This window comes from Ambystoma mexicanum, chromosome 8, assembly GCF_040938575.1.
Source record: "Ambystoma mexicanum isolate Mex_15411 chromosome 8, UKY_AmexF1_1, whole genome shotgun sequence".
In the NCBI taxonomy this organism is placed as follows: Eukaryota; Metazoa; Chordata; class Amphibia; order Caudata; family Ambystomatidae; genus Ambystoma; species Ambystoma mexicanum.
The window spans coordinates 1,226,157,147-1,226,181,386 of record NC_090929.1 but is presented as its reverse complement, the minus strand read 5'-3'; the positions used below and the strand labels follow the sequence as shown (position 1 = coordinate 1,226,181,386).

Genomic DNA, 24,240 nt, shown 5'->3' with positions numbered 1-24,240 from the left:
GTAGCACAGTGTAATGCAATTGAAAATCCATCTAGAAATAGTGGATTTGGAGACTGCATCTCCTTTTCCTGTGACCACAGACACGAAAAATGGATTAGTCTTCCTTAGTAGATAAGTTCTTTCCATATAGGAAATTACTGCTCTGCGTACATCTAGTGTGTGCAGGGTTCTTTCCCCCAGGTTTGAGGGATTTTGAAAGAACGCTGGTAGCTCTACTGACTGGTTCACATGGAACTTGGAAATGAATTTAGGCGCAAATCTAGCGTGTGTGTCTTTGTGAACTGTTACAAAGGGATCTAGAATAGAGAGTGCCTGCAGTTCACTTACCCGCCTTATGGAGGTGATTGATATTTAAAAAAGCAGTCTTGAGGGTTAGGTTCTTAAGACTTGCTTTGTGCACGGGCTCGAAAGGAGCTCCCATAAGCCTAGTTAACACCACATTTAGGTCCCATCCGGGAGACGGGTTAGAAATGGGAGGGTGAATTCTTTTGACCCCTTCCATGAAAGCCTTAATCACTGGTATCTTCCACCACAACACCATCTGTTGTGATGATATATATGCTGAAAGTGCAGCTAAGTGCACCTTTATTGAGTTGAAGATTAGGCCTGAATCAAGTAAGTGAGTTAGGTATAGGACAATGTGAGTGGGAGAGCAGTCGAATGGGTTGATGCTCTTTGAGTTACACAAGATGACAAACCGTTTCCATTTACTAGAATAGCAATAGCTAGTCTCCCTGAGGATGTCCATACATCTTTGAGGGAGCTGCAGGTGTCCGAATTCTATGACCTGGGTGAAGCGTCTCCCCTTTGTCTTGCAACAACATGTTTTACGGGCAAGGCAGTTTGACTGGCGGAGATAGGGACATCTCCATTAGATGAGCGAACCAGGATTGGCGGGGCCACCAATATCAATGTGACTGGTTCCTGGTGCATCTTGTGCACGATCTTGTTGACAAGGGGAGTCGGGGGGGGGGGGGGTGTGGGCAAGCGTAGACAAATTTCCCTGATCATGTTATCCAGAGTCCGTTCCCCTTGGATCGGTTCTGGGGGTAACCGGAGGCATAATCTTGGCATTGGGCGTTTTCCAGGGTCGCAAACAGATCAATCTCTGGAAAACCCCATTGTGCAAAAACGTTGGCAACAATATTTCCGTGTAATTGCCATTCGTACTCCCTGGGCAACGGAAAGTCTCTGCTGAGTAGGTCTTCCAGAAGATTGAGTTCCCCTAGAACATGTTGTGATAACAGGAACATGTTGCGTTTGAGAGCCCACTTCCAAATGTTCTGAGACAGTTTGGACAGCCCTAGAGAATGAGTGCCTCCCTGTTTGTTCAGATAGTACATGGCCGTGGTGCTGTCTGTGAGGATTAGGATAGTCTTCCCCTGTAGTTGTGTTTTGAATGCTTTGAATGCTTTGAAACACTGCCAGCAGATTTATGTGGTTGGACGCGATGTCTGGCAACCAAACTCTGCTTGCTGTCTGCAGGAGCAGGTGGGATCCCCACCCTGTAAGGGAGGCATCCGTAGTTAGAGGGGCTTCCACTGTGGGGTTGGTTAAGGATTTCCCTTTCAAGAGGTTTTCCCTCGACCACCACCGCAGCGAGAGAACTAGGGCCTGCGAGACCACCACTAAATCATCCCACTGTCCGTTGGTCTGACATCACTGGTTGCTTAGCCACTCTTGCATTGGGCGCAGGCGCGCGTGAGGAACTAAGTAGAAACATGACGCCATCATTCCTAGCAGACGCATAGCCTTGCGTACTGTTACCTCTCGACTGGCTACATAGTGAGGGATTTGAAATAACATGTTTTGAACCCTCTAGTTGGAGGGGAAGACGAGGATGTCCTTTGTTCGAATTAGAGCCCCTAGGAATGGTTTGACTTGACCTGGGGTCAAGCTGGATTTTTTTCTTGCTGACAGAGAAACCCAGGCTGAATAAAAGATCTATCGTCTTTTGAGTATTTGACAGACATGTTTCGTAGGAGTCCCCTGTTATGAGCCAGTTGTCGAGGTAAGGATAAACTGGAATGGATTGCCTGCGCAGGTGTGCTGCCGCTACTGCTAGTACCTTCGTAAATACCGCTGGTGCAGATGCTATGCCAAAGGGTAGTACCTTGTACTGATAATGTTTTTTTTCTATCATACACCTGAGGTACTTTCTGTGCGCTGACACCATCGAAATAGGAAAGTATGCAACTTTCATATCCAGAGTTGTCATGTAATCCCCATGTGTGAGCAGAGGAATTACTTCCTGCAGGGTGACCATGCAAAATTTCTGTGGTTTTACAAACTTGTTTGCTGGGCGCAGATCTAGAACGGGACGCATGGTTAGATCCTTTTTGGGTACAAGGAAGTATACTTAATAAATACCCTCCTTTACCTGTGATAGAGGTACAATCTCTATGGCTCCTTTTTGTTCCAGTATCTCGACTTCTTGAAGTATGCAAAGATGTTCTGGTGTTAATCTTCATTGACGTGGGGGTTTGTATTTTGGGGATTGGTTGAACTCTACACAGTACCCCTGGGCTATGGTTTTTAGCACCCACTGGTCCATGGTTATTCCCCCCGTCCCATGCTTTCAGGAATGTCATCAGCCGCCCCCGACCAGAAAGGTATGGGAGGGGCCCCGAATCTTCGAGTCATTTGGAGCCTGAGGCAGGAGAACCTCTGGGGGTCGGGTTCCTGCTTCTTCCCTTACCACGCCGCTGTCCCCTTTGGGCGTGAGGGGTATTGTAAGTATTGGTTCCCTGTGGAGAGTTCCAGTTGTTTCCTGAAGGGTATTGTTGGTGAGTGGAGCGTTGGACACAAAAAAAACCCTTCAGTTTCCAAATCCTCGCCTTGTGGAAGGTCTCCGAATAATTTGGTCCAAACTCTTTAGGGTTTCACGTCCTTTTTTTGCAGTCTCTAAGGCCTCATTGACCGCCTTTTCAAACAAGTTGGACTCCTCCAAAGGCTTGTTTATAAGAGACGCTTGCGTTTCAGGTTTAAACCCTGAATTACGAAGCCACGCGTGTCTTGAGGAGAATGCCCTGAGCGAGGGCTCGGCCGGCTGTCTCTGCAGAATCCAAAGTGTCTTTTTAAAATACTTTGGTTAACTTGCCTACCTTCACAGACTGTGGTAAGTAGGCGGGTCCATAGATGTTCTGGAGCCTCTTGTAGGCCTTCTTGTATTAAAGCCCATTGTGCATCTGCGTAACTAGCCAATAGAGTGGTATTATTGGTGATACGCGTGGAGTACGCTGCTGCTGTGGTAACCCTCTTACCCAGGGCATAAAGCCTTTTTCTTTGTCAGGGGGAGCCTCGCCTGTTGACAAAGGAACCGCTGCTCTTTTCCTTGTGGTAGTGACTACCAATGAATCTGGGGTGGAATGACCTCTAATATATAGAGAGTCGAATGGAGAAGTGTGGAAGAGTTTTTCAATTCTTGGGTTTACACCTCTCATAAGAGCCGGTGTAGACAAAGATGGAGCAAGGCGTTTTTTTAATTTTATTTATTTTTTAAACTTTGGTTTTATTGGTAATTTTTCAGAACAAGAAACAATGACAACACCGGGAGCAATATGAATATTACATTTTACATCATCTTCAAACCCCCCGTGGTCTCCTTCCCCTCCCTCCTCTCCCCGCTCCCCAACTCCACCCCTCCCCCCAGATCAGTGTCCCATCGAAAAACCAATCGCAGGAGTCGTCCTCAGTACTCATAGTTCGGTGCCTTGGAGCTGTGCTATGCGTTCCCGTAAATGATGGCCTAGACCGATCCGCTGTCTCCCGGGCCGTGGGTTACACCATTGTCCTTGAGTGGTGCTCTCTGGGCTCCATCGCCCTCACGCCCCATGTTGTCCACATAATGTCAGTGAGCATCCCACCCCCATGCCTGGTAAACCCCATACCAATTTGCCTGGAAGGTGCTCGATTCATTGTTTACCATGGCTGTCAGTTTGTCCATGAGGAACATGTTCTTAAGTTTTTTTAGCCAGTCTTCCTTAGAGGGGGTCTCTGGGCTTTTCCACCTTTGCGCTAGGGCCACTAACTGCTTGCAACATGGTCTCCCACATTCTTGGGTACCTATATATTTCCGCCTCCTCCGGCGGGAGGCCCAACAACATCATCAACGGATTGAGTGGGAGTAGTTCCTCGGTGACCTCCGCCATCCATCCCCGTACCTTCTCCCAGAACCCCTGTACCTTAGGGCAGAACCACCACATGTGACCCCTCGTCCCCACTTGGCCACATCCTCTTGGGCATCTGGGGGACACCCCTCGAGAACATCTTGGATAAGTTCAATGGGTCTCTATGCCATCCATGTAGGATCTTAAAGTTGTGCTCCATGTCCGACGTAAACAGTTTCCCATGGAATGCTATTTTAAATACTCTAGACCATGCGTCCTCCGAGAGAGCCTCTCCTGCCAAGTCATTCCCGAACCCCCGAAACCCTCTCCGCCCTTCCAAGTTAACAGTATTCAATATCTGGTACATTTTGGATACTACCCCCCTTCCTTGTTGTGGCCGTGTCTAGTAACTTTTCAAAGGGGGTCAATTGTCTCCGCAGATTCAGGCCCCAAGTCTGGTCACAGAGGATGCCCTTCAGGCGCAAGTATTCAAAGACTGAAAGAGACCCCCGCCCAAGCGCATCTCGCAGCTCCTCGTATTCGAGGAACTCTCCCTCCTTGAACAGTTGCCCCGCCCATTCCAGCCCCCCATCCGACCAGGACTGGGCATTCCTGAATCCCCTGCTACCTAGTTTGAGCGAGTGGTCCCAGAGCGAAGACATCGAGGAGGGCCATGAAGTGAGGTGTGCAGTTGTGGCACCTTCTTTCCAGATCGACCAAAGTATTCCCAGGGTTGGGTGGGTCTGCAGTTTATTTGGGATGTGTTTACGCGGCAACCACAAAAGGTCGTGTACTTTCAGAGGGTGGGCATCCATGTCCTCCAGATAAGACCAATAGGTGCCCATCCCCTCCCTCATATGCTCCAACAGGACCCTTAGCTTGGCGGCCCGGTGGTAGAGAAGAAAGTCAGGCAGCCTGAAACCACCCTCCTCCCTAGGTAACGTTAGAATGGCCTTCCCTATCCTCAGGTTCCGCCCTTGCCATACAAACTCTTGGACTGCCCTCTGTAAGACTCAAAACATCTGGTCAGGGACCCCCCCCGTTGGGAGTGCCGTGAAAAGATACAGCAGTCTTGGGAGGATGTTCATCTTCACCGCTGTCATGCGCCCGTACCAGGACAGGATCATACCTCCCCACCTCCTCAGATCTGATTTAATCTCCGCCATAATGGGCCCATAATTCGCCGAAGCCAATTTTGAGAGATCTCTCGTGAGGAGCACACCCAAGTACCTAATGGAGTCCCTCCCCAACACAATCCCTGCACACCTATCCCGGTGGTCCAGCCCCGGTTCCTGAGCCCTCATAGGGAGTAACACTGATTTTGATGCGTTAATTTTTAACCCCAAGAATTGCCCAAAGGTCGTCATCAGGGACAGGAGGGGGGGAGGGAGGAGCTGGGCTCCACCAGGTTTGCTAGAATATCGTCAGCAAACAGGGAGAGCTTGAACTCCACCTCTCCTCTTTTAATCCCTTTAATGTTGGGGTGGGCTCGGACCGCTATGGCCAGGGGCTCCATCGTCAGGACATATATTAAAGGGGAGAGTGGGCATCCCTGCCGCGTCCCGCACGTTTGGGCCCCGTATAGGGTGGAAACTCAGTTCCTGATGTGATCCCCGAAGCCCAATCGAAGGAGGAGGAGTTGCATGTACCTCCACTCTACCCTGTCAAAAGCTTTCTCGGAGTCCAGGGAAAGCAGACTTGCTTCGAGGTCTGATTCTTGGGCATGGTGGATTAGGTCTATCGTCTTCCTAATGTTATCAGAGCCTTGCCTGCCCCCTATGAACTCCACTTGATCCCCATGAACCAGCTTGGGCATTATCCCCTCCATCCGTTTGCCTATCACCTTGGCAAGGATCTTAACATCTATATTGAGGAGGGAAATCGGACGATATGAGGAGCATTCAGTGGGGTCTTTGCCATCTTTGGGCAGAACCACAATTATGGCCCTCAACATGGTATCTGGCAGAGAGCCCCCTTCTAACACCCCGTTAAACACCCTCACCAGATGTGGGGCTAGGATAGCCCGAAACCTCTTGTAGAAGTATACGGAGAAGCCGTCTTCCCCCGGGGACATTCCCACCTTCATCCCACTGATTGCGTGCTCCACCTCCTCTTCCGTCACCCAGCCCTCTAGACCCTCCGCCATTTCACCTGTCAAGGACGGGATCTGGATGGAGTCCAGGAAAACCCTCAATCTGGATGTCATCCCCGTCATATTATGACGAGTATAACCTTTCATAATAACGGCGAAAGGCTGCTCCAATGTTTGGGGTGTCGTGATCTAATGATCCCCGATCATTCTTCACTGCCTTCACCGTTCTGTTCCTCTGAATTTCTCTGAGTTTCCAGGCCAGGATTTTGTCAGCTCTGTCCCCCTTCTCATAATATTTCTGTTTCACTAGTTGGAGGCTCCGCTCAGTCTTATGTAGGAGGAGGTCTTTCAACTGGAGTTTGTAGTTTTCTTGGGAGGCAATCTGATCCCTTTCCAGGGTTGCCTCCGGGAGGTCTCCCGGCTGAAGTTGGGCTATCTTTTCCCTCAGGGTCTTTTCCTGAGCCTCCCTCTCCCTCTTTTTCTGGGCTCCCATTCTAATGAGGACACCACGTAAGGTCGCCTTGAAGGCGTCCCACAGCACGTGTGTGCCCACCTCGCCATTGTCGTTCAACTCGAAGTACTCCGAGATGGCGTCCTGCACTTCCTGTGCCAGAACTTCGTCCTTCAACAGGGAGTCATTACATTTCCATCGTCCTCTGCTGCCACTCCGCCATCCCCCTACTATGGTGGTACGGACCAAGTCGTGGTCGGACCAAGGGACCGGGTCAACCCTGTGGCCAGAGACATGTGGAAGAAGGGGTTTGTCTACCAGGCTGTAGTCTATACGCGAGTATGATGTGTGGATTGCTGAGTAGTAAGTGAAGGAGGGGAACCCTGTCCTGGGAGTCGGAATGGTGTCCACCAGGCCCAGCTCCGCGTTGACCCTCTGGAAGGTACGGACCATGGTCTCATCTGCAGCCCTAGTGGGTTGGGGCCCCAAGCGTTTTCTATCCGCGGTTGGGTCTAGGACCATATTGAAATTCCCCCCCCCCCACCACCAACATCCCGCGAACAAACAATTTCAATCTGTCCTTCACTCCCTCCCAGAATTGAGCCTGGCCTTCATTGGGGCCGTACACAACTGCCAGAGTCAGAGGGGAGTCCCGCAAAGAGCCCCTTGCCAGCAGATATCGGCCCTCTGGGTCCTCACCGTGGCTTCCACTTCAAAGCCAACATCCCTTGCTAGCAGTATGGCTAGCCCCCCCTTTTCTTGGTTCTGTGAGATGCGCTGAGGACCTCCGCGATCCCGCCTCCACGCAATTTCGGTTCCTTCCCCCGAACCCAGTGTGTTTCCTGAAGAAAGAGCAGGTCAAGCTTTGCCCTCCTGAATTCCCTGCAGACTAAGGATCTCTTGGTTGGGGCGTTCAACCACCGCACATTAAGGGAACCCACGCCCAGGGCAGGCAGATCATCAGCCATTGTCTAGGATCAACATCTTACTGGATCGCTGACTCATGGCACTTTTCCTTTCCTGCTCCTTTTGTGTTATAACCTGATCTCCCTTGCCCCCTTCCCCCGCCCCCCAGGTGGGCCTTAAACCTGTCCCCAACTGCCCCCTGGTCCCCCCTCCGAACTGAACAACCCCAACTATTCCTTCGACCCCCACCCCGGCGGCCAGCCAAATAGTTCCACCATTGCTGGTAATTGGCCGGACCACCAGCCTACCGCCTCCGGATGGGCTAATGTCAGAAATCACTCCTCCTTGAGCCCCCCCATTTTCCCCCCACCCCGAGCGCCCTCCCCCAGGTAGCCGATATACTTGCTGTTCTGGGAGGCCCCTTACGTTCTTGGACCCCATGGTCCTGGAAGTCAACTCGTCTTTGAGCCAGGCCGGATGTTGTGCTCGTGAACCAAGTTCTTTGCCCGGTTTCCCCGTGCCCCTTTTTCACTTCCAGATTGGTGTTTCAGCTACCAGACTACCCCAGGCCCGACCGGCCCGCTCCTCCGTGTCTGGGGTCGGCGTCCTCCCTGTCCGTCGTCGGGGACGGCGGGTTCAGTTTCTTAAATTTCCGTGGACCAGTCTTCTTTCTTCTCTCTCCTTGTGGCCTGCGTTCTCTGGCTCCTTCCGCTGCGAATCCCGTGAGTTCTCTGCGCGGGGACGGGTCCGACACATACTCTTGGATGGCTCCCCTTATGTCCTCCTCTGTAATCAGGGTCGACCATTGGCCCTCGTACTCGAATGAGAGGGAGAAGGGGTACCCCCACCTATAGCGCACCCCCTTCCCTTTTAGCATTTGTGTTAGAGGGCGGCACATCCTGCGTTTGGCCAGCGTGTTTGAAGAGAGGTCCTGGAAAATGGACACTTATGCATTGTTATAGGTAATCTCCCGTGTCTTTCTGGCCTCCTCCAGAACCTTCGCTTTCTCAGTGTAGTAATGAAAGCAGACTAGAATTGACCGGGGGCCCCCAGCTCTGCCCCCCGCTCTGTGGACCCAATCAAACGTTGGTTCGGTCGTCATCTCGTCCGAGAAAAGGAGGATGATGATGTCACTCACCACCCGGTTTAATTCTCTTTCCGTTTCTCCCTCCGACTCCGGCACCCCAAAGATTCTGAGGTTGTTCCTTCGTTCCCTATTTTCGAAATCGTCCATTTGCCTGGCTCTCTCCTCGTCTCTTTTTTCTAGAGCGGCTATTCTCAGGGACATGTCCATCTCTTGGGTCGTTGCTGAGGACTGGTTGGTCTCCAGCTGCAACTGTCTGTCCTCGACCTTGTCCACCCTACGGTCCATGTTCTCCATTTTCTGGCCGATGTCCGCCCGCATGTATCTGATCTCCTGCAGGACCGAGGTAAAGCCCTTTTCCATTGTAAGGGTGGGCGGGGGCGAGGTCTCGGGCTGGGATATTCTGGTCGTCCGTTCCGGGCTGCTAATCTCCCTTCTGGCGTCCTGGTAGCGGTACTCCTGGAGTGTGTGGCGCCAGCTCATCCGATCTCCCTTTCTCTCCCTCCGGCCGGTGGTCCTCGGGGGCAAAACCGCTCCGTGGGGAGCTATCTTTGCGCGGGCACGCGCCCCACCGGCCTCCGGCGGGGGCCTCACACTCTTTACACGCCCTTTTCCTGCTGCTTGTGGTCGCCTGTCCCTGTGGTGGGGAGGTGGCGGCGATGTGTGTCAAATTGTGATCGGATGAGGGTCCAGGCTAGGCCCATGGCATGCTGTTTAGATACTATCGGCCATGTTTACTTCAGAGTTCGTCGCCAGGCGGGCACTCGCCCTGGGAAGGAGCCCAGGGGCCACCACCTGCGTAAGTCTCCTCCCGCTTGGGCCTCTCACCAGCCGTGTCCCGCTGTTGTCCGCTGTCCACCGCTCTGATGGCCCTCGCCAGGGTCCGCTGGACAGGGGCTCGGCATCCCCCATTGCTCGGCTCCGTGTTTGGAAGCTCGGGTCAAGCGGGCTGCCTCTCCTTTGGCGGGTCCGCGGCTCGTGTCGCCGCCTGGGGTTTCCACTCCGCGCTGGTACCGTTCTCCTGTGCCGCGGGGCCCCGACGGTGGAGGCCCCGACGGTGGAGCCCCCATCAGAGCGCCGACGTGCTCTGTGACCAAGGTAGGGTGGAGAGGTCAGGTGCGCTTGCAGGCCTCAACGGCTACCGCGTACCACGACTCCCCGCGCAGCTCCGGAGGTGGGCGGGGCCTCTCGTGGATTTTCTCGTTGGACCGCGAGGCCTCGTTCTCGGGCACCCGAGGGTCTTTTGGCGTCGCTCTTTTGCCCAGGGGGGTCCCCCGGGGTTCACTGCCACTGAGAACCACAGATATTTCGTGGGGGATTGCGGGGGGGGGGGCTCAATCCCTCAACATGGCCCAGTTTTGGCAGGAGCAGCGTCTTCAGGCAGCCATCGCCTGTGCACCCCCTGGTGGCCTCCCGCAAGGCGTTTTTTAATCGAATTGAGTAGAGGGATGGTTTGGCTGGTTGGCGGCTTCTCTTGGAGTATATCCTCAACGAAGTCGGCTTCAGGTGCTGCCTCTTCAGTGCCAATTTTAAAGTGATCAGCTTCTTTACGTAACATTACATTAAATGTTAGTTGATCATCAATAGGAGAAGGATTTCTTGTAGGGGTGTTCTGAGGAGAGTCCAAGGCCAGAATATCTGGGTCTTGTGGCTCTGGGGACTGGCATGGTTGAGGGTCACCCACATCTGGGTCCTCCCCCCAGCCTTCCATAGGTTCAACCTCAATGGGCTCATCTCCAAAGGGCTCATGTTCCTCCTCGTTATAGAAAGGATTCTACTGTACCTTAACTGGTAGAATGTCTTCTTCAGTAAGGTCATAATTATATAGGTCCTCTTCTAAAGAGGGGTCAAAAAGCCTTGGGAATTTAGATCTACGGTTAGCAGGGCTTTCCTCCCTTGGCCTTCTTGGTGTAGGTTGTTCTGCACGTGAAACAAACTTGCCCAGCCTTTCCATGCAGTCCTCAAACTTTTCCCTAGTCCAGACTGACGATCTGGAAGGGTCTAGCGGTGGAAAGGTGTCTCTCTCATCGTCTTCCGTCGAAAAAGTGTCAATAGCACTCTCTTCTGTCGAAAAACGTAGAGCTCTGTGCCTTAGCATCGAAGAAAGTCCTTCCTCTCCCTCAGAGAATTCCTCTGGCGGGACCGAGAAAGGTGGGGTATCCCTGTGCCCTTCCCTCGACTTCTGAACGCTAGCCTTAGATCTCGGGTCTTTGGTTCTTTCGGAGACTTTCCGAGAGTCCCTAGCGTGCCGTTTATGGGAATCAGCGGCCACAATTCTTGCCAGACTGACCTCAACGTCCTCACCAGTCGGGAGGCGTGTAGTTACATCTGACGGTTGTAAGGGAGTCAGTTTCGGTTGAATCGGGGCCTTGCCCCTATTGCCACCTTTTCCGGCAGTGCTGTAACTTTCGGCTGCGGTAAGGCCTTATCTTGAGTCCTTTGTTTGTCATTGCCGTACGCTTTCCTGTGATGCGTGTCGACGGAACTGTGTGTTTTGGGGCTAGCGCCCTTTGTCTTGCATTGCCCAGTCGCTAGGCGCATGCGGCTGTGGGGAGGGCTGCTGATCTCGTCGATCGGCGGGTATCACCGGAATTACTGGTGCACCCTTTGGCGCTAAAGTCTTTTTCAACATAGTCGAAGTAAGGCTAGATGTTGTGTGCTTAGTGTCATGCACGTGTCTGTCTTTGTCGCCGGGGTGACTTGCCCATAGCAGAGCTTACGCCATGCTTATCAGGGCCGTGGACAGACGATGTGGAACGCGAGCGTTCCGTCGAAAGGTCAAAAACCTCGGGTTCGGAGGCCTGATAGTCACTCTCGCCGTCGTCACATTCGGTGGTAGCGGCAGTGGGTGAAGTCCTGGCCTTGGAAATACCATAGGCCGCCCACTGTTTTACTCTACGCTCCTTCAAAGTCTTGGGGCGGAGGAGCTTACAGGCCGCACACCCTTCCTCTTTAGGATCGAGCGGCAAGCACCGGTTACACCATCTGTGCTTATCCTTCCATAGGAATTTGCTCTTACAAATAGGGCAAAATCTAAATGGAGTCCTCTCCATAGCTGAGGTTACGCAGAGCGAGTAAGACCAACTGGTAAAGAGGGAAGAAAGGGAAAGGCATTTTCAGTTTGAAAAGAAATGTCCAACCAACCCCACTCTCCATACTGTATAGGCCGGTGGAAGGCCCAGCCACGTGGTCGGCAACGCTGACAGGATCACCTTCCCTCGAATCTCGCAGGTCTTGGCCAGAAACTGCAACAGCCATCAAGACAAGGGACGGAAGGGGTGATATTAAATATCTTTATAGAATAATTCGACCAAAGGTCGTTGGACAATAGCAATGTTCTTTATGCGCTCTGCATAAGGGCAACCAGTTATCTGGGTGGAAAAAAACAATCTGAGGGACCTTGACGCGCAAGGGATCTTGGGTACACTACACGTCACGTAGGGATAGTGTTACAGGCACGCCCATGTCGACGTCCCCTTTCGATTCTCGAAAGACAAGATGCAATACTCCGCAGTTACCACTGGATGTCAGACTATGCACAGGATGTGATTCTAAGCAGATTGACAAACATCAGAAATTGGAAATATCATAAGATAAGAAACACGTGGGAGGACACAATCCTTTCTAATATACAATTTGGCGACATGTCTGGCCTAAAAATCAACTATTTTAAGTCGCTGATACTCTCCCCTCCCTCCCCCTCACAGCCAGGGTGATTCCATTTGAAGAGGACTATGGGTTCCAATGGGAACAAGATAATGCTAAGTACTTGGGGCTGGAGATATCGAGACCCGGAGGTACTCTTTTGGGAAAACTACAGCAGGGGGCGGTGGATAAATTACAGGGGCAGTTGGATAGGTGGACGGGTCTCCCCCCTCACCCTGATCAGGCGAGTGACTGATTAAGATGGTGGTGTTACCCAAATGAATCTATCTCTTCCAAAACCTGCGCATAATACTCCCCAGATGTTTCTTTAGGAAATTGCAGGGTATGCGGTTAGGATTTCTGTGGATAGGGAAGGTGATGAGAGTGCGTTGGAGGTGCTAACACAGCCTGCGGAAGAGGGGGGACTAGCGCCCCCAGATTACTAATATTATTTCTGGGCGGCGCAAGCCCACGTCTTGTCGTTCTGGTACGAAGCGAGACCAAGTAAACCTCATGTTCAAATTGAGAGAGCGATAGCGGCAGCACATCTGTTGCGAGCTGTGATATTGGTGAAAGTTGGTTGCAGGGCGAGAGGTGTTGGCGAGCATGTGTGAGACATGGAGGAAAATAGCAGATAAGATGGGGATGGCAATGCTGTACTCACCTGCCCTCCTGGTGAAACATATCCAGGGTCTGGGAATATCCAGAGAGTGTGTATACTGTACATTAATGGATAAATGAGCTGTAACAAAGCTGCAGGATTTCTATGCGGATACCCAATTCTTAAGCCCGGATGAGTGAACGAAAAGGGGGGATAACCATATTTATATATTACATGATCAGTAATGAATTCAAGACATTCTTTTTGTCCTTCCTGCAACAACCACCTGTTTTTCCCTTGTTGCATGAGGTCAACAAGGTGACTGGGGGAATGGGCAGATCTTGCAGATCTATAAGAAGATGAGGGCTGCCATCCCAAAGGCAGGAGGTCAAGCATAACAGAGGGGGGAAAAAGGCACTAAAGACGGAGTTTGAGGAGGAAGCACGGAAATACATTAAGGCCCAGACCCGGAGCGTATCGCTTAATGCACACTATAGGCAGCTACACTTTAATTATGTGCACCAGCCTTCCTGTAATGCATCAAAACGTCATAAATACTATGAGAAGGTGTCTGCGGAGTGTCCACGATGTATGGTGCCGGGGACCGATTTTGTACATCTCGTCTGGACCTGTACACCCCCATTGTGCAGTTTTATGGAGAGGTGTTCAGTACCCTATCCACTGTAGTGGGGGAGGTGGTAATGGACCCCTGGCTCAGCCGTATCAGCATTTAGTGGGACTGCAGCTGGTCCTAGCCTGTAGAAGGATAGCAGTGGTGTGGTGGAAAAAGCTGGGACCCAGGAAAATATTGCATATTGCTATGATGTTGAAGTGGCCTATATACGCACGTTGCCACTACACGCCCGCACCCCAGCTGTATGGGGCCACATGTACAGTTTGTTTTCTGACGGGGGCATGTGGCCCACGGCATAAAAAGAGAGGGGCCATGGATTGGGATGACTTGGGTCTTCCTCATCCTTATGTGGCTTACGGGGGTGGGCAGGGGTGTAAAACAATGGGTGATATGGACCGGGCCACATTAGAAAGGATCTCACCGGACTCAGAAAGGACATTAGAGAAACGTATTCAGGGATATTGACAGCAGATGTAAACACGCATATCCTTTTCTTTTTGTGGTTTCTGTTTATGTAATGATGGCATTCCGAATGGGTAGGTTATGCGACTGTGGCAATGTGTTTTAAAACAAACAAAGTTTCAAAAATAAAAGGGACAGTTGGCCAATCCTTAGCAAGAGACGGAAATACAAGTAGGGACAGGAAACAGTAAGTGTGGGTGAACCGGGTGAGGCCAGGAGGACGGAGGTCAAGAGACCAACAAGAGAATGGAGGGAGCAGCGGATGGCAGAGAAGAGTTTTGGATCAGATGAGCCATTGGCTTAGGAGTGTTAGTGGTTCTGTAGTGTGAGAGTGTGCGGTTATGAGATGGGTGTGTAGAGCAGATAATGTAATCTGTGCATGTGAGAAGAAAGATCCTGAATAAAAAGAGGATGACTGAGCAGAAGAGTTTGAGTAGTGGGAGGAGTGGTATTAGGAGGAAGAGTGGTAGTCCTAGGGATGGTAATAGTGGGAGAGAAGAAAAAAGTTATCGAAGTGTGGAGGCAGGAATAAAGCAGAGTGAAACATCGGAGGGACAGAAGGTTGGTAGGGAGGAGTTGAGAGAAGGGGCAGGCTGAGAAGAATTGCAAGGTAACATTGGTCGTGAGCGGACCCAGGTTAATCTTCCAGGGCGAGTGCAAGGTACAATACAATGTTATTTCCCCATTAGAATACTAACTAGTGGTGAGAGTAGGGAGAGCTACTCCTTTAGGGAAAACGGCTCTCGGCTAAGATAGAAACCAAGCAGTAAGGGTTACTGATCGATAGTACTAAGAGGGAATTACAGGTGCCTGAGCTAAAGAGTGCAATGCCTGGGAGACGAGAGGGCTAGGGACGCCCCTAGGGCCCACAAAGTTGAAAGTAAAAATCCTTAAAGCATCCTTGAGAATCAGTGTTTTCTGTGCCATCTGTGACAACAGCCACCATGAAAATGGGATCATTGAAGAGCCCATCTTTCATTTCCTTGGCAGCATGGAAATGAGGCATTGCAACTGTTGGCTAAGGAGAGCAGAGTCGAGCAAAGCAGTGGGAGGAAAGAGGTGCCGGGTGGATGCAAGTGCCAGGTGACAGACTGCAGACAAAGATGAGCAGCCAATAGGAGCCAACAACACTCCTCGGAATATGAGCATGTACCTGTAGGTAATGCCTAATATCCGAGCAGCTCAACTGTTTGCCCAGCCCACTCCAGGAGTGTAGATCATTTGAAAGCAAGCTATGTAGTGAATATCCTGTTGGTACAATCAGTATTTGTAGATTAACAGAGATGTACCTATCTTCCCACATGGTTTACAAATACAAAACGTATCAAAACATGCTAGCATTTACAGATTAATTTGTGAATATAGTAGTCAGCGCATACCTTTGCATCGTGCTTTAGCACTACCTCTAGAACGTCATTGTGACCTCTTTCAGATGCTATATGGAGAGGCGTCAGAAAGCTACATATAACAAACAGAAAAAAAATGTGTTATATCTTTGTATTCTGTAAATGCAGAAAAGGGAGAACTTTTAAAAATATGCTGCTTACTCTTTTGTTTTCTCGTTAACATTTGCTCCTTTTCTCAAAAGAAACTCGCAGGCTTGTTTTCTCCTTGAATATGGAGAGGCAGCTGCGCAGTGCTAGATGTGAAAAAGTAATTGTTAAAAAATTACAGTTCTTGAGATCATTATTAACAATAAAATAGCTTATGCTTTAAGTGAGCACTGGAAATGCACAAGTTTCAAATGGTAAAGTCCCTTTCAATCAATTCTGAATGCTGAGCGCTTTTCTTTCTAAACCATGTGTACATATGATTACATTTGAAAACTCAGTACCTAACTGCATCCACTTTCTCCAAATTCAACTTACCTCAAGCAAAGCTGTTCTCAAAGTTAACAGGCTTACCATGAGATGCTCCTAGGAATCTAGGATTACCCTGTGGAAGCCCTTTGCCCTTTAAAAAATGCAATAGGCCATGAAACATCCAGGCAAATATTGTTACACACCGACTATAAAATAGATATATACATTCACCCATAGGAGAAAATGGAAAGCATTTGTTCCAGTAACCAGTGTAAAGCAAGTACTGTAACAAATTGTGGCTATTCGTCCCTTCTCCACAAGGGGAAGCCACCCCCTTTGAGGCTAGGGAGGCGAGTCTGCCATCCGCAAGACCCTCCCTAAGGGTATGAGTAAGAGGTACCTCAATGGAAGTAACAGCCCATTCTGGGAACAAGGACTTTGATGAGGAAACCCCTAGGTTCAATACCATATCTTCCTATATAGGACTGCCAGCTATGAAGACGGTTGTCATCCTTATATTTGGCTTCCAGCAAAGTGGCAACAAACCAGTCACACAAAGGAAAAAGAAACGTCTCTTTAAGAAGAGATGTGTACATTAATGGGATGAAAATATTAAGGGGCACCTGACACTTCCCTGATCTACCTAGGTAACAATATGTGTAAGAAATGTGAATCTTTAATTAGTTTGAGTATGGATTAGTGAGCTTTATGATTGAGGATGTTTGCAATTTTAATCTCGTGAGAAATTCTTTACTTTTTTAGATATTTACAGGAATCAGGGTTACATTTTGTGATGTACTATGTGGTTTATTGGTAATAGGATGATTATGGTAAAGGTTTGTTATATATATATATATATATATATATATATATATATATGAGAAGGATCAGGGCGAACCCGGATATAGAGTGTCTCACTCTTTTAGTCCATTTACCATATCAGCAACAGTAAACGTGATAATACAGATAAATCAAATGCAATACACAACATCCAAAAACATAAAACGTACATTAGAAGTATACAAACAGTACTTATCAACAGAATCTACAAAAGGTGACTCAAATGTGGAGTGGCCCGTTTGCATTATCTTGGGGCTGTATACAAATATGCATGCTCTATTAATCAGCTGGTTTTAGTGTTTGGGTTAAACACTGTATTGCTATTGGGTTGTCAACACAACTGTGTTTCGGCCTGTATAGCAGTTGAAGGGTGCTGGTGTTACATCAGCCTTCATCAGGATGCAAGATTAAAATACTGTCTCATTCAATGGGATATCCTGTGGTCGGAGTCTAAAAAGAAGGACATCTATGAATTGATGGGGTCTTTATAAAGGACATATTTGAAAAAAATCATTAAAGCGTGCTAATTTCTTTAAACCTGCAAGGGGAACTTCCTGTGCATTGTGAAATCATGCACGTCAAAGAAGAATTCAGCATAGATGTAATCTACCTGTTAGGCAGGAGGAGTGAGGTTTCCATGGTGACTATATAAACACGGTCTGCCGTGCAGCGCGCCCCACTTTGTTATCCAGCTGTATGATGTGCCAGAGGACGGACTCCCTATTCACAACAGCTAATACACTTAATGTGGGTTACACACCACATACAGGGGGGGACCCTCACCTATTTCTTAGATGCCCCCCTCCCGTCACCGGGTGTTCGATCACAGTGGCTGGTTTCGGCATGCTGGAACCGCGATACATGTACACCACTGAACGTGCTCCACTGGCAGCAGGTTGTCAACCCGGGCTGCTGGCTATTCTAGCATGGCGCTCTGTCTCAGTCATCCGTTTGCTCACACAGGGTGTCTCTATCCATAGTAGACCTTAGTATACACACAAGGCCTTTTCTAATGACTTTTTCAATGATATCAATCACTATTGGGACACCACAGTGGTAGCATGTGGAAACCCCACAGTAACCACCCCAGTAGGGATCTTAGCACCTAAACAGTGAAAGGGTCCACTACAGGGAGCCGGCACCCGGAAATTAGTGGTCTAGTCTCAGGCCCTTTCCCAATTGGGTAAGTGCAGCTGAATGTATTCTGTATGATTTCCTATATAAGAACTGGGCTTTTGTGGACGATTTTTGATAGTGTTACACATTTGACATACAGAAACAAGATAAGCCCGCCTCAATCAAGCAGTCTCTATGACTCGTGCCATACCAGTCATCTTCAGGTAATTCAAGCATCCCTCCCTATGCCCTTAGTATTACCACAAGGCCAGACAGACTGCTAAAACCGTTTTATGTGTGTTCCAGATAACACACACACACATACCCTCAGAATTCTGCTTTGACGTGCATGATTTCACAATGCACAGTAAACTTCCCTTGCAGGTTTAAAAAAAAAAAAATTATCAAGCTTGAATGCGTTTTTCAAATATGCCCTGGATATAGACCCCTTCAATTCATAGATTGATATCTGTCCTTTTTAGACTCCGACCAGAGGCTATCCCATTGAATGAGACACCATTTTAATCTCACGTCCTGATGAAGGCCAATGCAACAACAGCACCCCCCAACTGCTATACAGGCCGAAACACAGTTGTGTCGACAACCCAAATACAACAATGTGTTTAACCCAAACACTGTAAAACACTGTAAAACCAAATGATTAATAGAGCATGCACATTTGTATACGGCCCCAAGATAATGCAAAGGGACCGCTCCATATTTATTTGAGTCACCTTTTTTACGTTGATAAGTACTGTTGATTTTTTAAATACATGTAATGTACATTTTATGCTCTCCTGTGCCACACTTTAGATGTACTGTATTTGATTTCTGTATTATCACATTTACTGTTACTAACATGGTAAATGGAATAAAAGTGTGGGTAACACTACATCCGGGTTCGTCCTGATCATATTATTTATATATATATATATATATATATATATATATATATATATATATATATATATACATACACATACATACATACATACATATATATACATATATATTTGATTTCTGTATTATCACATTTACTGTTACTAACATGGTAAATGGAATAAAAGTGTGGGTAACACTACATCCGGGTTCGTCCTGATCATATTATTTATATATATATATATATATATATATATATATACATACATATATATATACACATATATATACATATACACACACACACACACACACACATCGTAATCATCGTATTTCTGATGCTTGTATCTGCTTAGATTATTATCATGCTGTGCATAGGCCGACATCTAGTGGAAGCGGCCGAGCATTACAATTGTTTTTTTCGAAATTCGAAAAGGGACGTCGACAGGGCGTGCCAGTAATACCATCCCTAGTGTGACGTCTACTGTACCCATAATCCCTCACACGTCAAGGTTCCTCAGATTGTTGTTTTTCTGACATGAGGTAGCATGAGGTGTAGCGCGAGTACAGTTGTAACCAAGCAGATGCGTATCAGACAAGCTCAATAAGCATCCATGTACCTTCTCTCCGAGGGGAGGAAGGGTGGGCGCATGTGAATCTAAGCCGATACAAGCATCAGAAATATGATTACGGTGAGTAATGTATCCCTTCTGAGGCTTGTGGAATCTGCTTAGATCACATGCTGTGCATAGATTATCGAGCCGTGTCAGAAGAAGGAGGTGGGATGTGAGAAGGTTCATGAGTGAACAAATGTCTTAGAACCACTTGTCCCACTTGTGTATCTGTCTTGGAATGAGTGTCAATGCAGTAGTGCTGAGTGAAAGTATGATTAAGCTCCATGTAGCTGCTTTGCAAATATTGTCTAGAGGGACATTTGCAATGAAAGCAGGATGACTCCTGTGCCTCTTGTGGAGTGAGCCCTGGGCATACAAGGCAGTGTTTTATTTGATAGGGAATAGAACATTTGTATACATTTGACTATCCACCTAGAGATGGCATTCTTTGAAATGCAGTCACCTTCTCTGCCTGGCACTATGGAGACAAACAGTTGATCTGTTTTCCTTAGCGGTCTGGTCTTGTCTACATAGTAGAGGACCACTCTCCTCACATCTAGTGTGGAGTTTTACATCAGCTGAGCTGGTGGGTTCCTGGAAGAAAGCCGGTAGCTCAATTGACTGGTTTACATGGAATTTGGAGATGAATTTAGGGGAGAACCTAGGGTGAGTAAGTAAAACCAGCTTGTCCTGTGTACAACAAAGAACGGGTCCTGCACTGACAATGCTTGTATTTCACTAACTCTTCTTATGGAAGTAATAGCCACTAAGAAGGCAGTTTTGTAAGTCAGGAGTTTGAGACTAGACGTGTGCATCGGCTCAAAAGGGGAGGCCCATGAGCTTAGCGAATACATTGAGATCCCATCCTGGCGGCGGATTTGAAATTGAAGGGTGCAGTCTCTTTACTCCCTCCATAAATGCTTTAAAGACAGGTACCTTCCACCACAAGACTTTACTGTGGGAAGTGGTATAGGCTGATAAGGCCGCCAGGTGGACATTCAAAGAGTTGAATAATAACCCTGAATCTAACAAGTGGAGCATACAAGTTAGAATGTGGCAAGGAATACATTCTATGGAGTTAATCTGTTTTGACTGGCACCAAATTATAAATCTCCTCCACATGTCAAAATAACAGGGCCTAGTGTTAGGCTTTCTTGCTTCTTTCAGGATATCCATACATCTCTGAGGCAAATTAAGATGTCTAAACTCTATGACTTCAGGAGCCATGCTGCCAAGTTCATTGAGGGAGGTTGAGGGTGCACTGTTAGTCCCCGTACTGAGTGGGCAGATTGTATGGGCACGGGTGTTTGATGGGATCGCACATCGCCAGCTTTTGGAGATGTGGAAACCAGGCATGTCTTGCCCACATAGGAGCAACTAGGATGAGCGTCACGTGTTCCTTGCGGATCTTGTTCACCACCTTCCTCATGAGAGGTGTTGAGGGAAAAGCGTAAGCAAATTTCCCTGACCAGTTCATCCATAGGGTGTTCCCCTGAGAGCCTGGTTGGGGAACCTCGATGCGAAATCTGGGCATTGCTTGTTTTCGCTGGTAGCGAACAAATCTATTGTGGGGAAACCCCATTGAGAGAAGAGGTATTCGACGACCTCTGCGTGCAGTTGCCACTTGTGTTCTTCTGGTCTCTGCTCAATGAGTCTGCGAGAGAAATTTGAGTGCTATTTCCAAATCTGCTGCGCAAGCCTGGACAGATTTGGAGAACATGTGCTACCCTGTTTGTTGATATAAAATATTGCTGTTGTGCTATATGTCAGGGCTTGCACAGTTTGGTTCATTAAGTGGGATTCGAACGCCTGCAGGGCCTTGAATACTGCCAGAAGCTCTAGCCGCGCAAGACCACAGACCCTGAGCTGTGTGGTGAAGGTAGTGAGCCCCACATCCCACGAGAGAGGCGTCCGTTGTGACAATCGTCTGCATCTCTGGATCGTAGAAGGGTTTCCCCTTCAGCATATTTTCCCTTGTCCACCAGCAAAGATTTTGTACAAGTGTTGGCGAAACGACCACTAGATTGTCCCACTGACCACTTGCCTGAGACCACTGTTTCGGCAACGACTCTTGCATGGGTCGCTGTAGTGTGAAGGAAGTTGCTTTTTCCTTGGGTGCATTAGCCTGCTGAGCTATCCATATTGCATATTAGGCCCTTAGATGGCTGCATTAATAGATAAGACTAATAGCTTGTGTGTACTAAATGCTGATATAGAACTTTATAGATGGATTAGTAATGTTTAGTAGCATCTACATACCAAGCATAGTGAGCTACATTGAACGTGCAGGCATCAAAGGGGTGGAAAGTTACATTCATAGCTTGCTAAGGCAGGGCAGAGACCCATGTTAGTAGCTAATGGAGACCTGTATTTGAGTGCTTAAAGCATTATAGCGCTTCAATAGCCCGTCTTGTAGTATAAAAACACTAGCTTGCAGAATGCAGGCCCGGTAAAGTTTGCTCACTAGGGGTTAATTGCAATGCATATTATTCCAGCTTCTCCTGGAATATTCTTTCTTTGCAACCGTGGCTCCGTCATGCTTCGTAAACAAATCCTCTTTCGCATGAGAAATGCCTGCCTCAACCCAGCCTTTAATGATAAGAGACATTCCTGCGCTTTCGCATGTGTTCTGTGATGGGAGGGGAAGAAAAGGAATCGCTTTTGGAAATTCACATAGCTGTTTTTTTTTTCCATTAGTAGACATGTTTTGTACTGAGAAAGTTATGGAATATTGTGTCACGCTGACTGACTGCACAAAGGTACAAGAATGCGTCCCCCATGACCCGGGAGGGGTTGGGGGCCCGTGGGGAGGGGGAATTCTTCTGTGGACTGGCATCAAGCAAGTGCCCAAAGCTTTATGTACCCCTGCGGCTCCTAGTGGTGCACTCTCTCTTAAGAACTGGCTGAAAGATATGAGGGGAGGCACCTGGTGGTGAGTAGCAGTTTGTTTAAGATGAGCCTGGGTCCCCAGCGTTAGATGCAAGGAACGCGAGGCTGCATTCCAAATATTTGTGATTTCTCTAACTTGCATTTTTATTATTCCCAATTGATGCTAAAATTACTGTCTTTTCTAATATGTTGCTTTCTTTCAAATAAATGCTAAGTTATACTGAGGGTGTCATCTCTCCAGTTGTGTGTTCATGGCTGTCGGGCAGAGTCGAACCTGTTAGTGGGAGGTGTGCTATAGTGTGTGGGCTGGTCCAAAAATGGTTCTTGCACCCCTTTACACTACCATTGGCATAGTCGTATCGGATGGTGCAAAGACATGCCATGCTGGAGAGATGACAAATGTGAAAGAGAACACATTGCAGATTGAGGGGTATGCTGTTGCATTTCATGTTGCCTCACTGCAGCTCTGAGTCAACAAATGGCAGTACTTGTGTATTGGTTTTTGCCACGACCAATAGCTTGTGTAGTTGAGATTTCCCTTTCAGTAATACTTACTGCTTGGGAATGAAGCCAGGGAGCAGAAGGATTTATTGCATAGATTAGGAAAACACTTTATGCGGTTCCCCTACTAAAAGGTTTATATTTTGATTGCAAAGCGAAACAAAGTTTTTGCCCTATTTTGGCATCAGGGGCAGAAAAAGCTGCAAAAGCATTTGAAATGAAAATTGTAAATGATGATTCAAACGAACAAGTTACTCTCTTACCTGGTAACGTTCTTTCGATGGGATGGTCCGACGACGTATTCCATATCTATGACAGACTCCCAAAGCAGTACCAACGTATGGAGGAGGGAAAAGAATTTAGAACATAGAAATGTATTGCAGAGTAAAGGACCACCTTGCCAAAGGCCAGATCCTGCCCATGGATAGAATCGAGGGAGTAGTGATGTACAAAAGTATGGACCAAAGCCCAAGTGGCTGCATCACAGATGTTACGAATAGGAACACCCATCTGCAGGGCAGTAGAGGCAGCCATACCACTAGTAGAATGGGCCCGTAGGCCTACCGGAGGGTCCTTACCCGCCAAGCGGTCACATTCAGAAATTGCCAAGATAATCCATCTGGACAAAGTCTGCTTAGTCACAGCCTGTCCCAAACGCCTTCCAGCGTAACCAATAAAGAGCTGATCGTCCACTCTGACCCGGGACATGCGAGAAAAGTAGAAACTTAAAGCTCTCCTAGGATCCAACCTATGGAGCCTCTCCTCTTCCTTACCAGGATGTGGAGGAGGATAAAATGCCGGAAGAACAACCTTCTGGCTTAAATGAAATTCCGACAGCACCTTCGTAAGAAAGGAAGGACGAACTCTAAGGACAACCCTGTCCTTATGAAACACAGTGAAGGGTGGCTTAACTGAAAGTGCCTGGAACTCACTCACTCTGCGAGCGGAATGACTGCAACTAAAAACACAGTTTTAAGGGTTAACAGCCTCAAAGGACAAGAATGTAAAGGCTCAAACGGAGCACCCATAAGGAATTTCAGAACAAGGTTAAAATCCCAACCAGGCACCTGGAAAGGTGACGGCGGAAACACATTAATGAGTCCTTTGAGAAACTGAGAAATTAAAGGAATTTTGAAATAAGAACACTCCTCAGACGAGCGCTTAAATAGACAGTGCCGCCAGGTAACCTTTAACAGTACCCACTTGCAGGCCCCTGTGGGCCAACGAAAGCAAAAAACACGGAACCACAGGAATGTCACATGAAAAAGGATCCACATTCTTAACCCTGCACCAGTCGCAGAACTTTCTCCAACGGCAACGGTACAGGGACTTTGTTGCCAACCGTCTGGCCGAAAGCAACACCTCCATCACGTCTTCAGGGAGGTCCCAATCCTTATACCGCAACCTTTCAGAAGCCAAGCGTGAAGGTTGAGGGATCTGACCTCTGGATGGAGAACCTGACCCCCCTCCCGTGAGAGCAGGTCGTCTCGGTAGGGAAGACGACGTGGAGGGCAGATGGATAAGTCGAGAAGGTACCACGTCCTCCGAGCCCAAGCCGGAGCAATGAGGATCATCCGGGAACCGAACCTCCGTAACCTCCGCAGCACTCGCGGGA

General features: G+C 48.3%; 1 protein-coding gene across 3 annotated transcripts in view; it reads right to left on the bottom strand.

The window, feature by feature from the left end:
* Positions 1 to 24,240, bottom strand: part of TNKS2 (tankyrase 2) — a 2,182,082-nt gene that overhangs the window by 1,547,386 nt on the left and 610,456 nt on the right. For all 3 annotated transcript variants that reach the window (XM_069611330.1, XM_069611331.1, XM_069611332.1), the window contains exons 10-11: positions 15,532 to 15,623; positions 15,364 to 15,442 (exon numbers count right to left, since the gene is read on the bottom strand). In XM_069611330.1, coding sequence (XP_069467431.1) covers positions 15,364 to 15,442; positions 15,532 to 15,623 — 171 coding nt within the window. The remainder of the gene's footprint in view (positions 1 to 15,363; positions 15,443 to 15,531; positions 15,624 to 24,240) is intronic.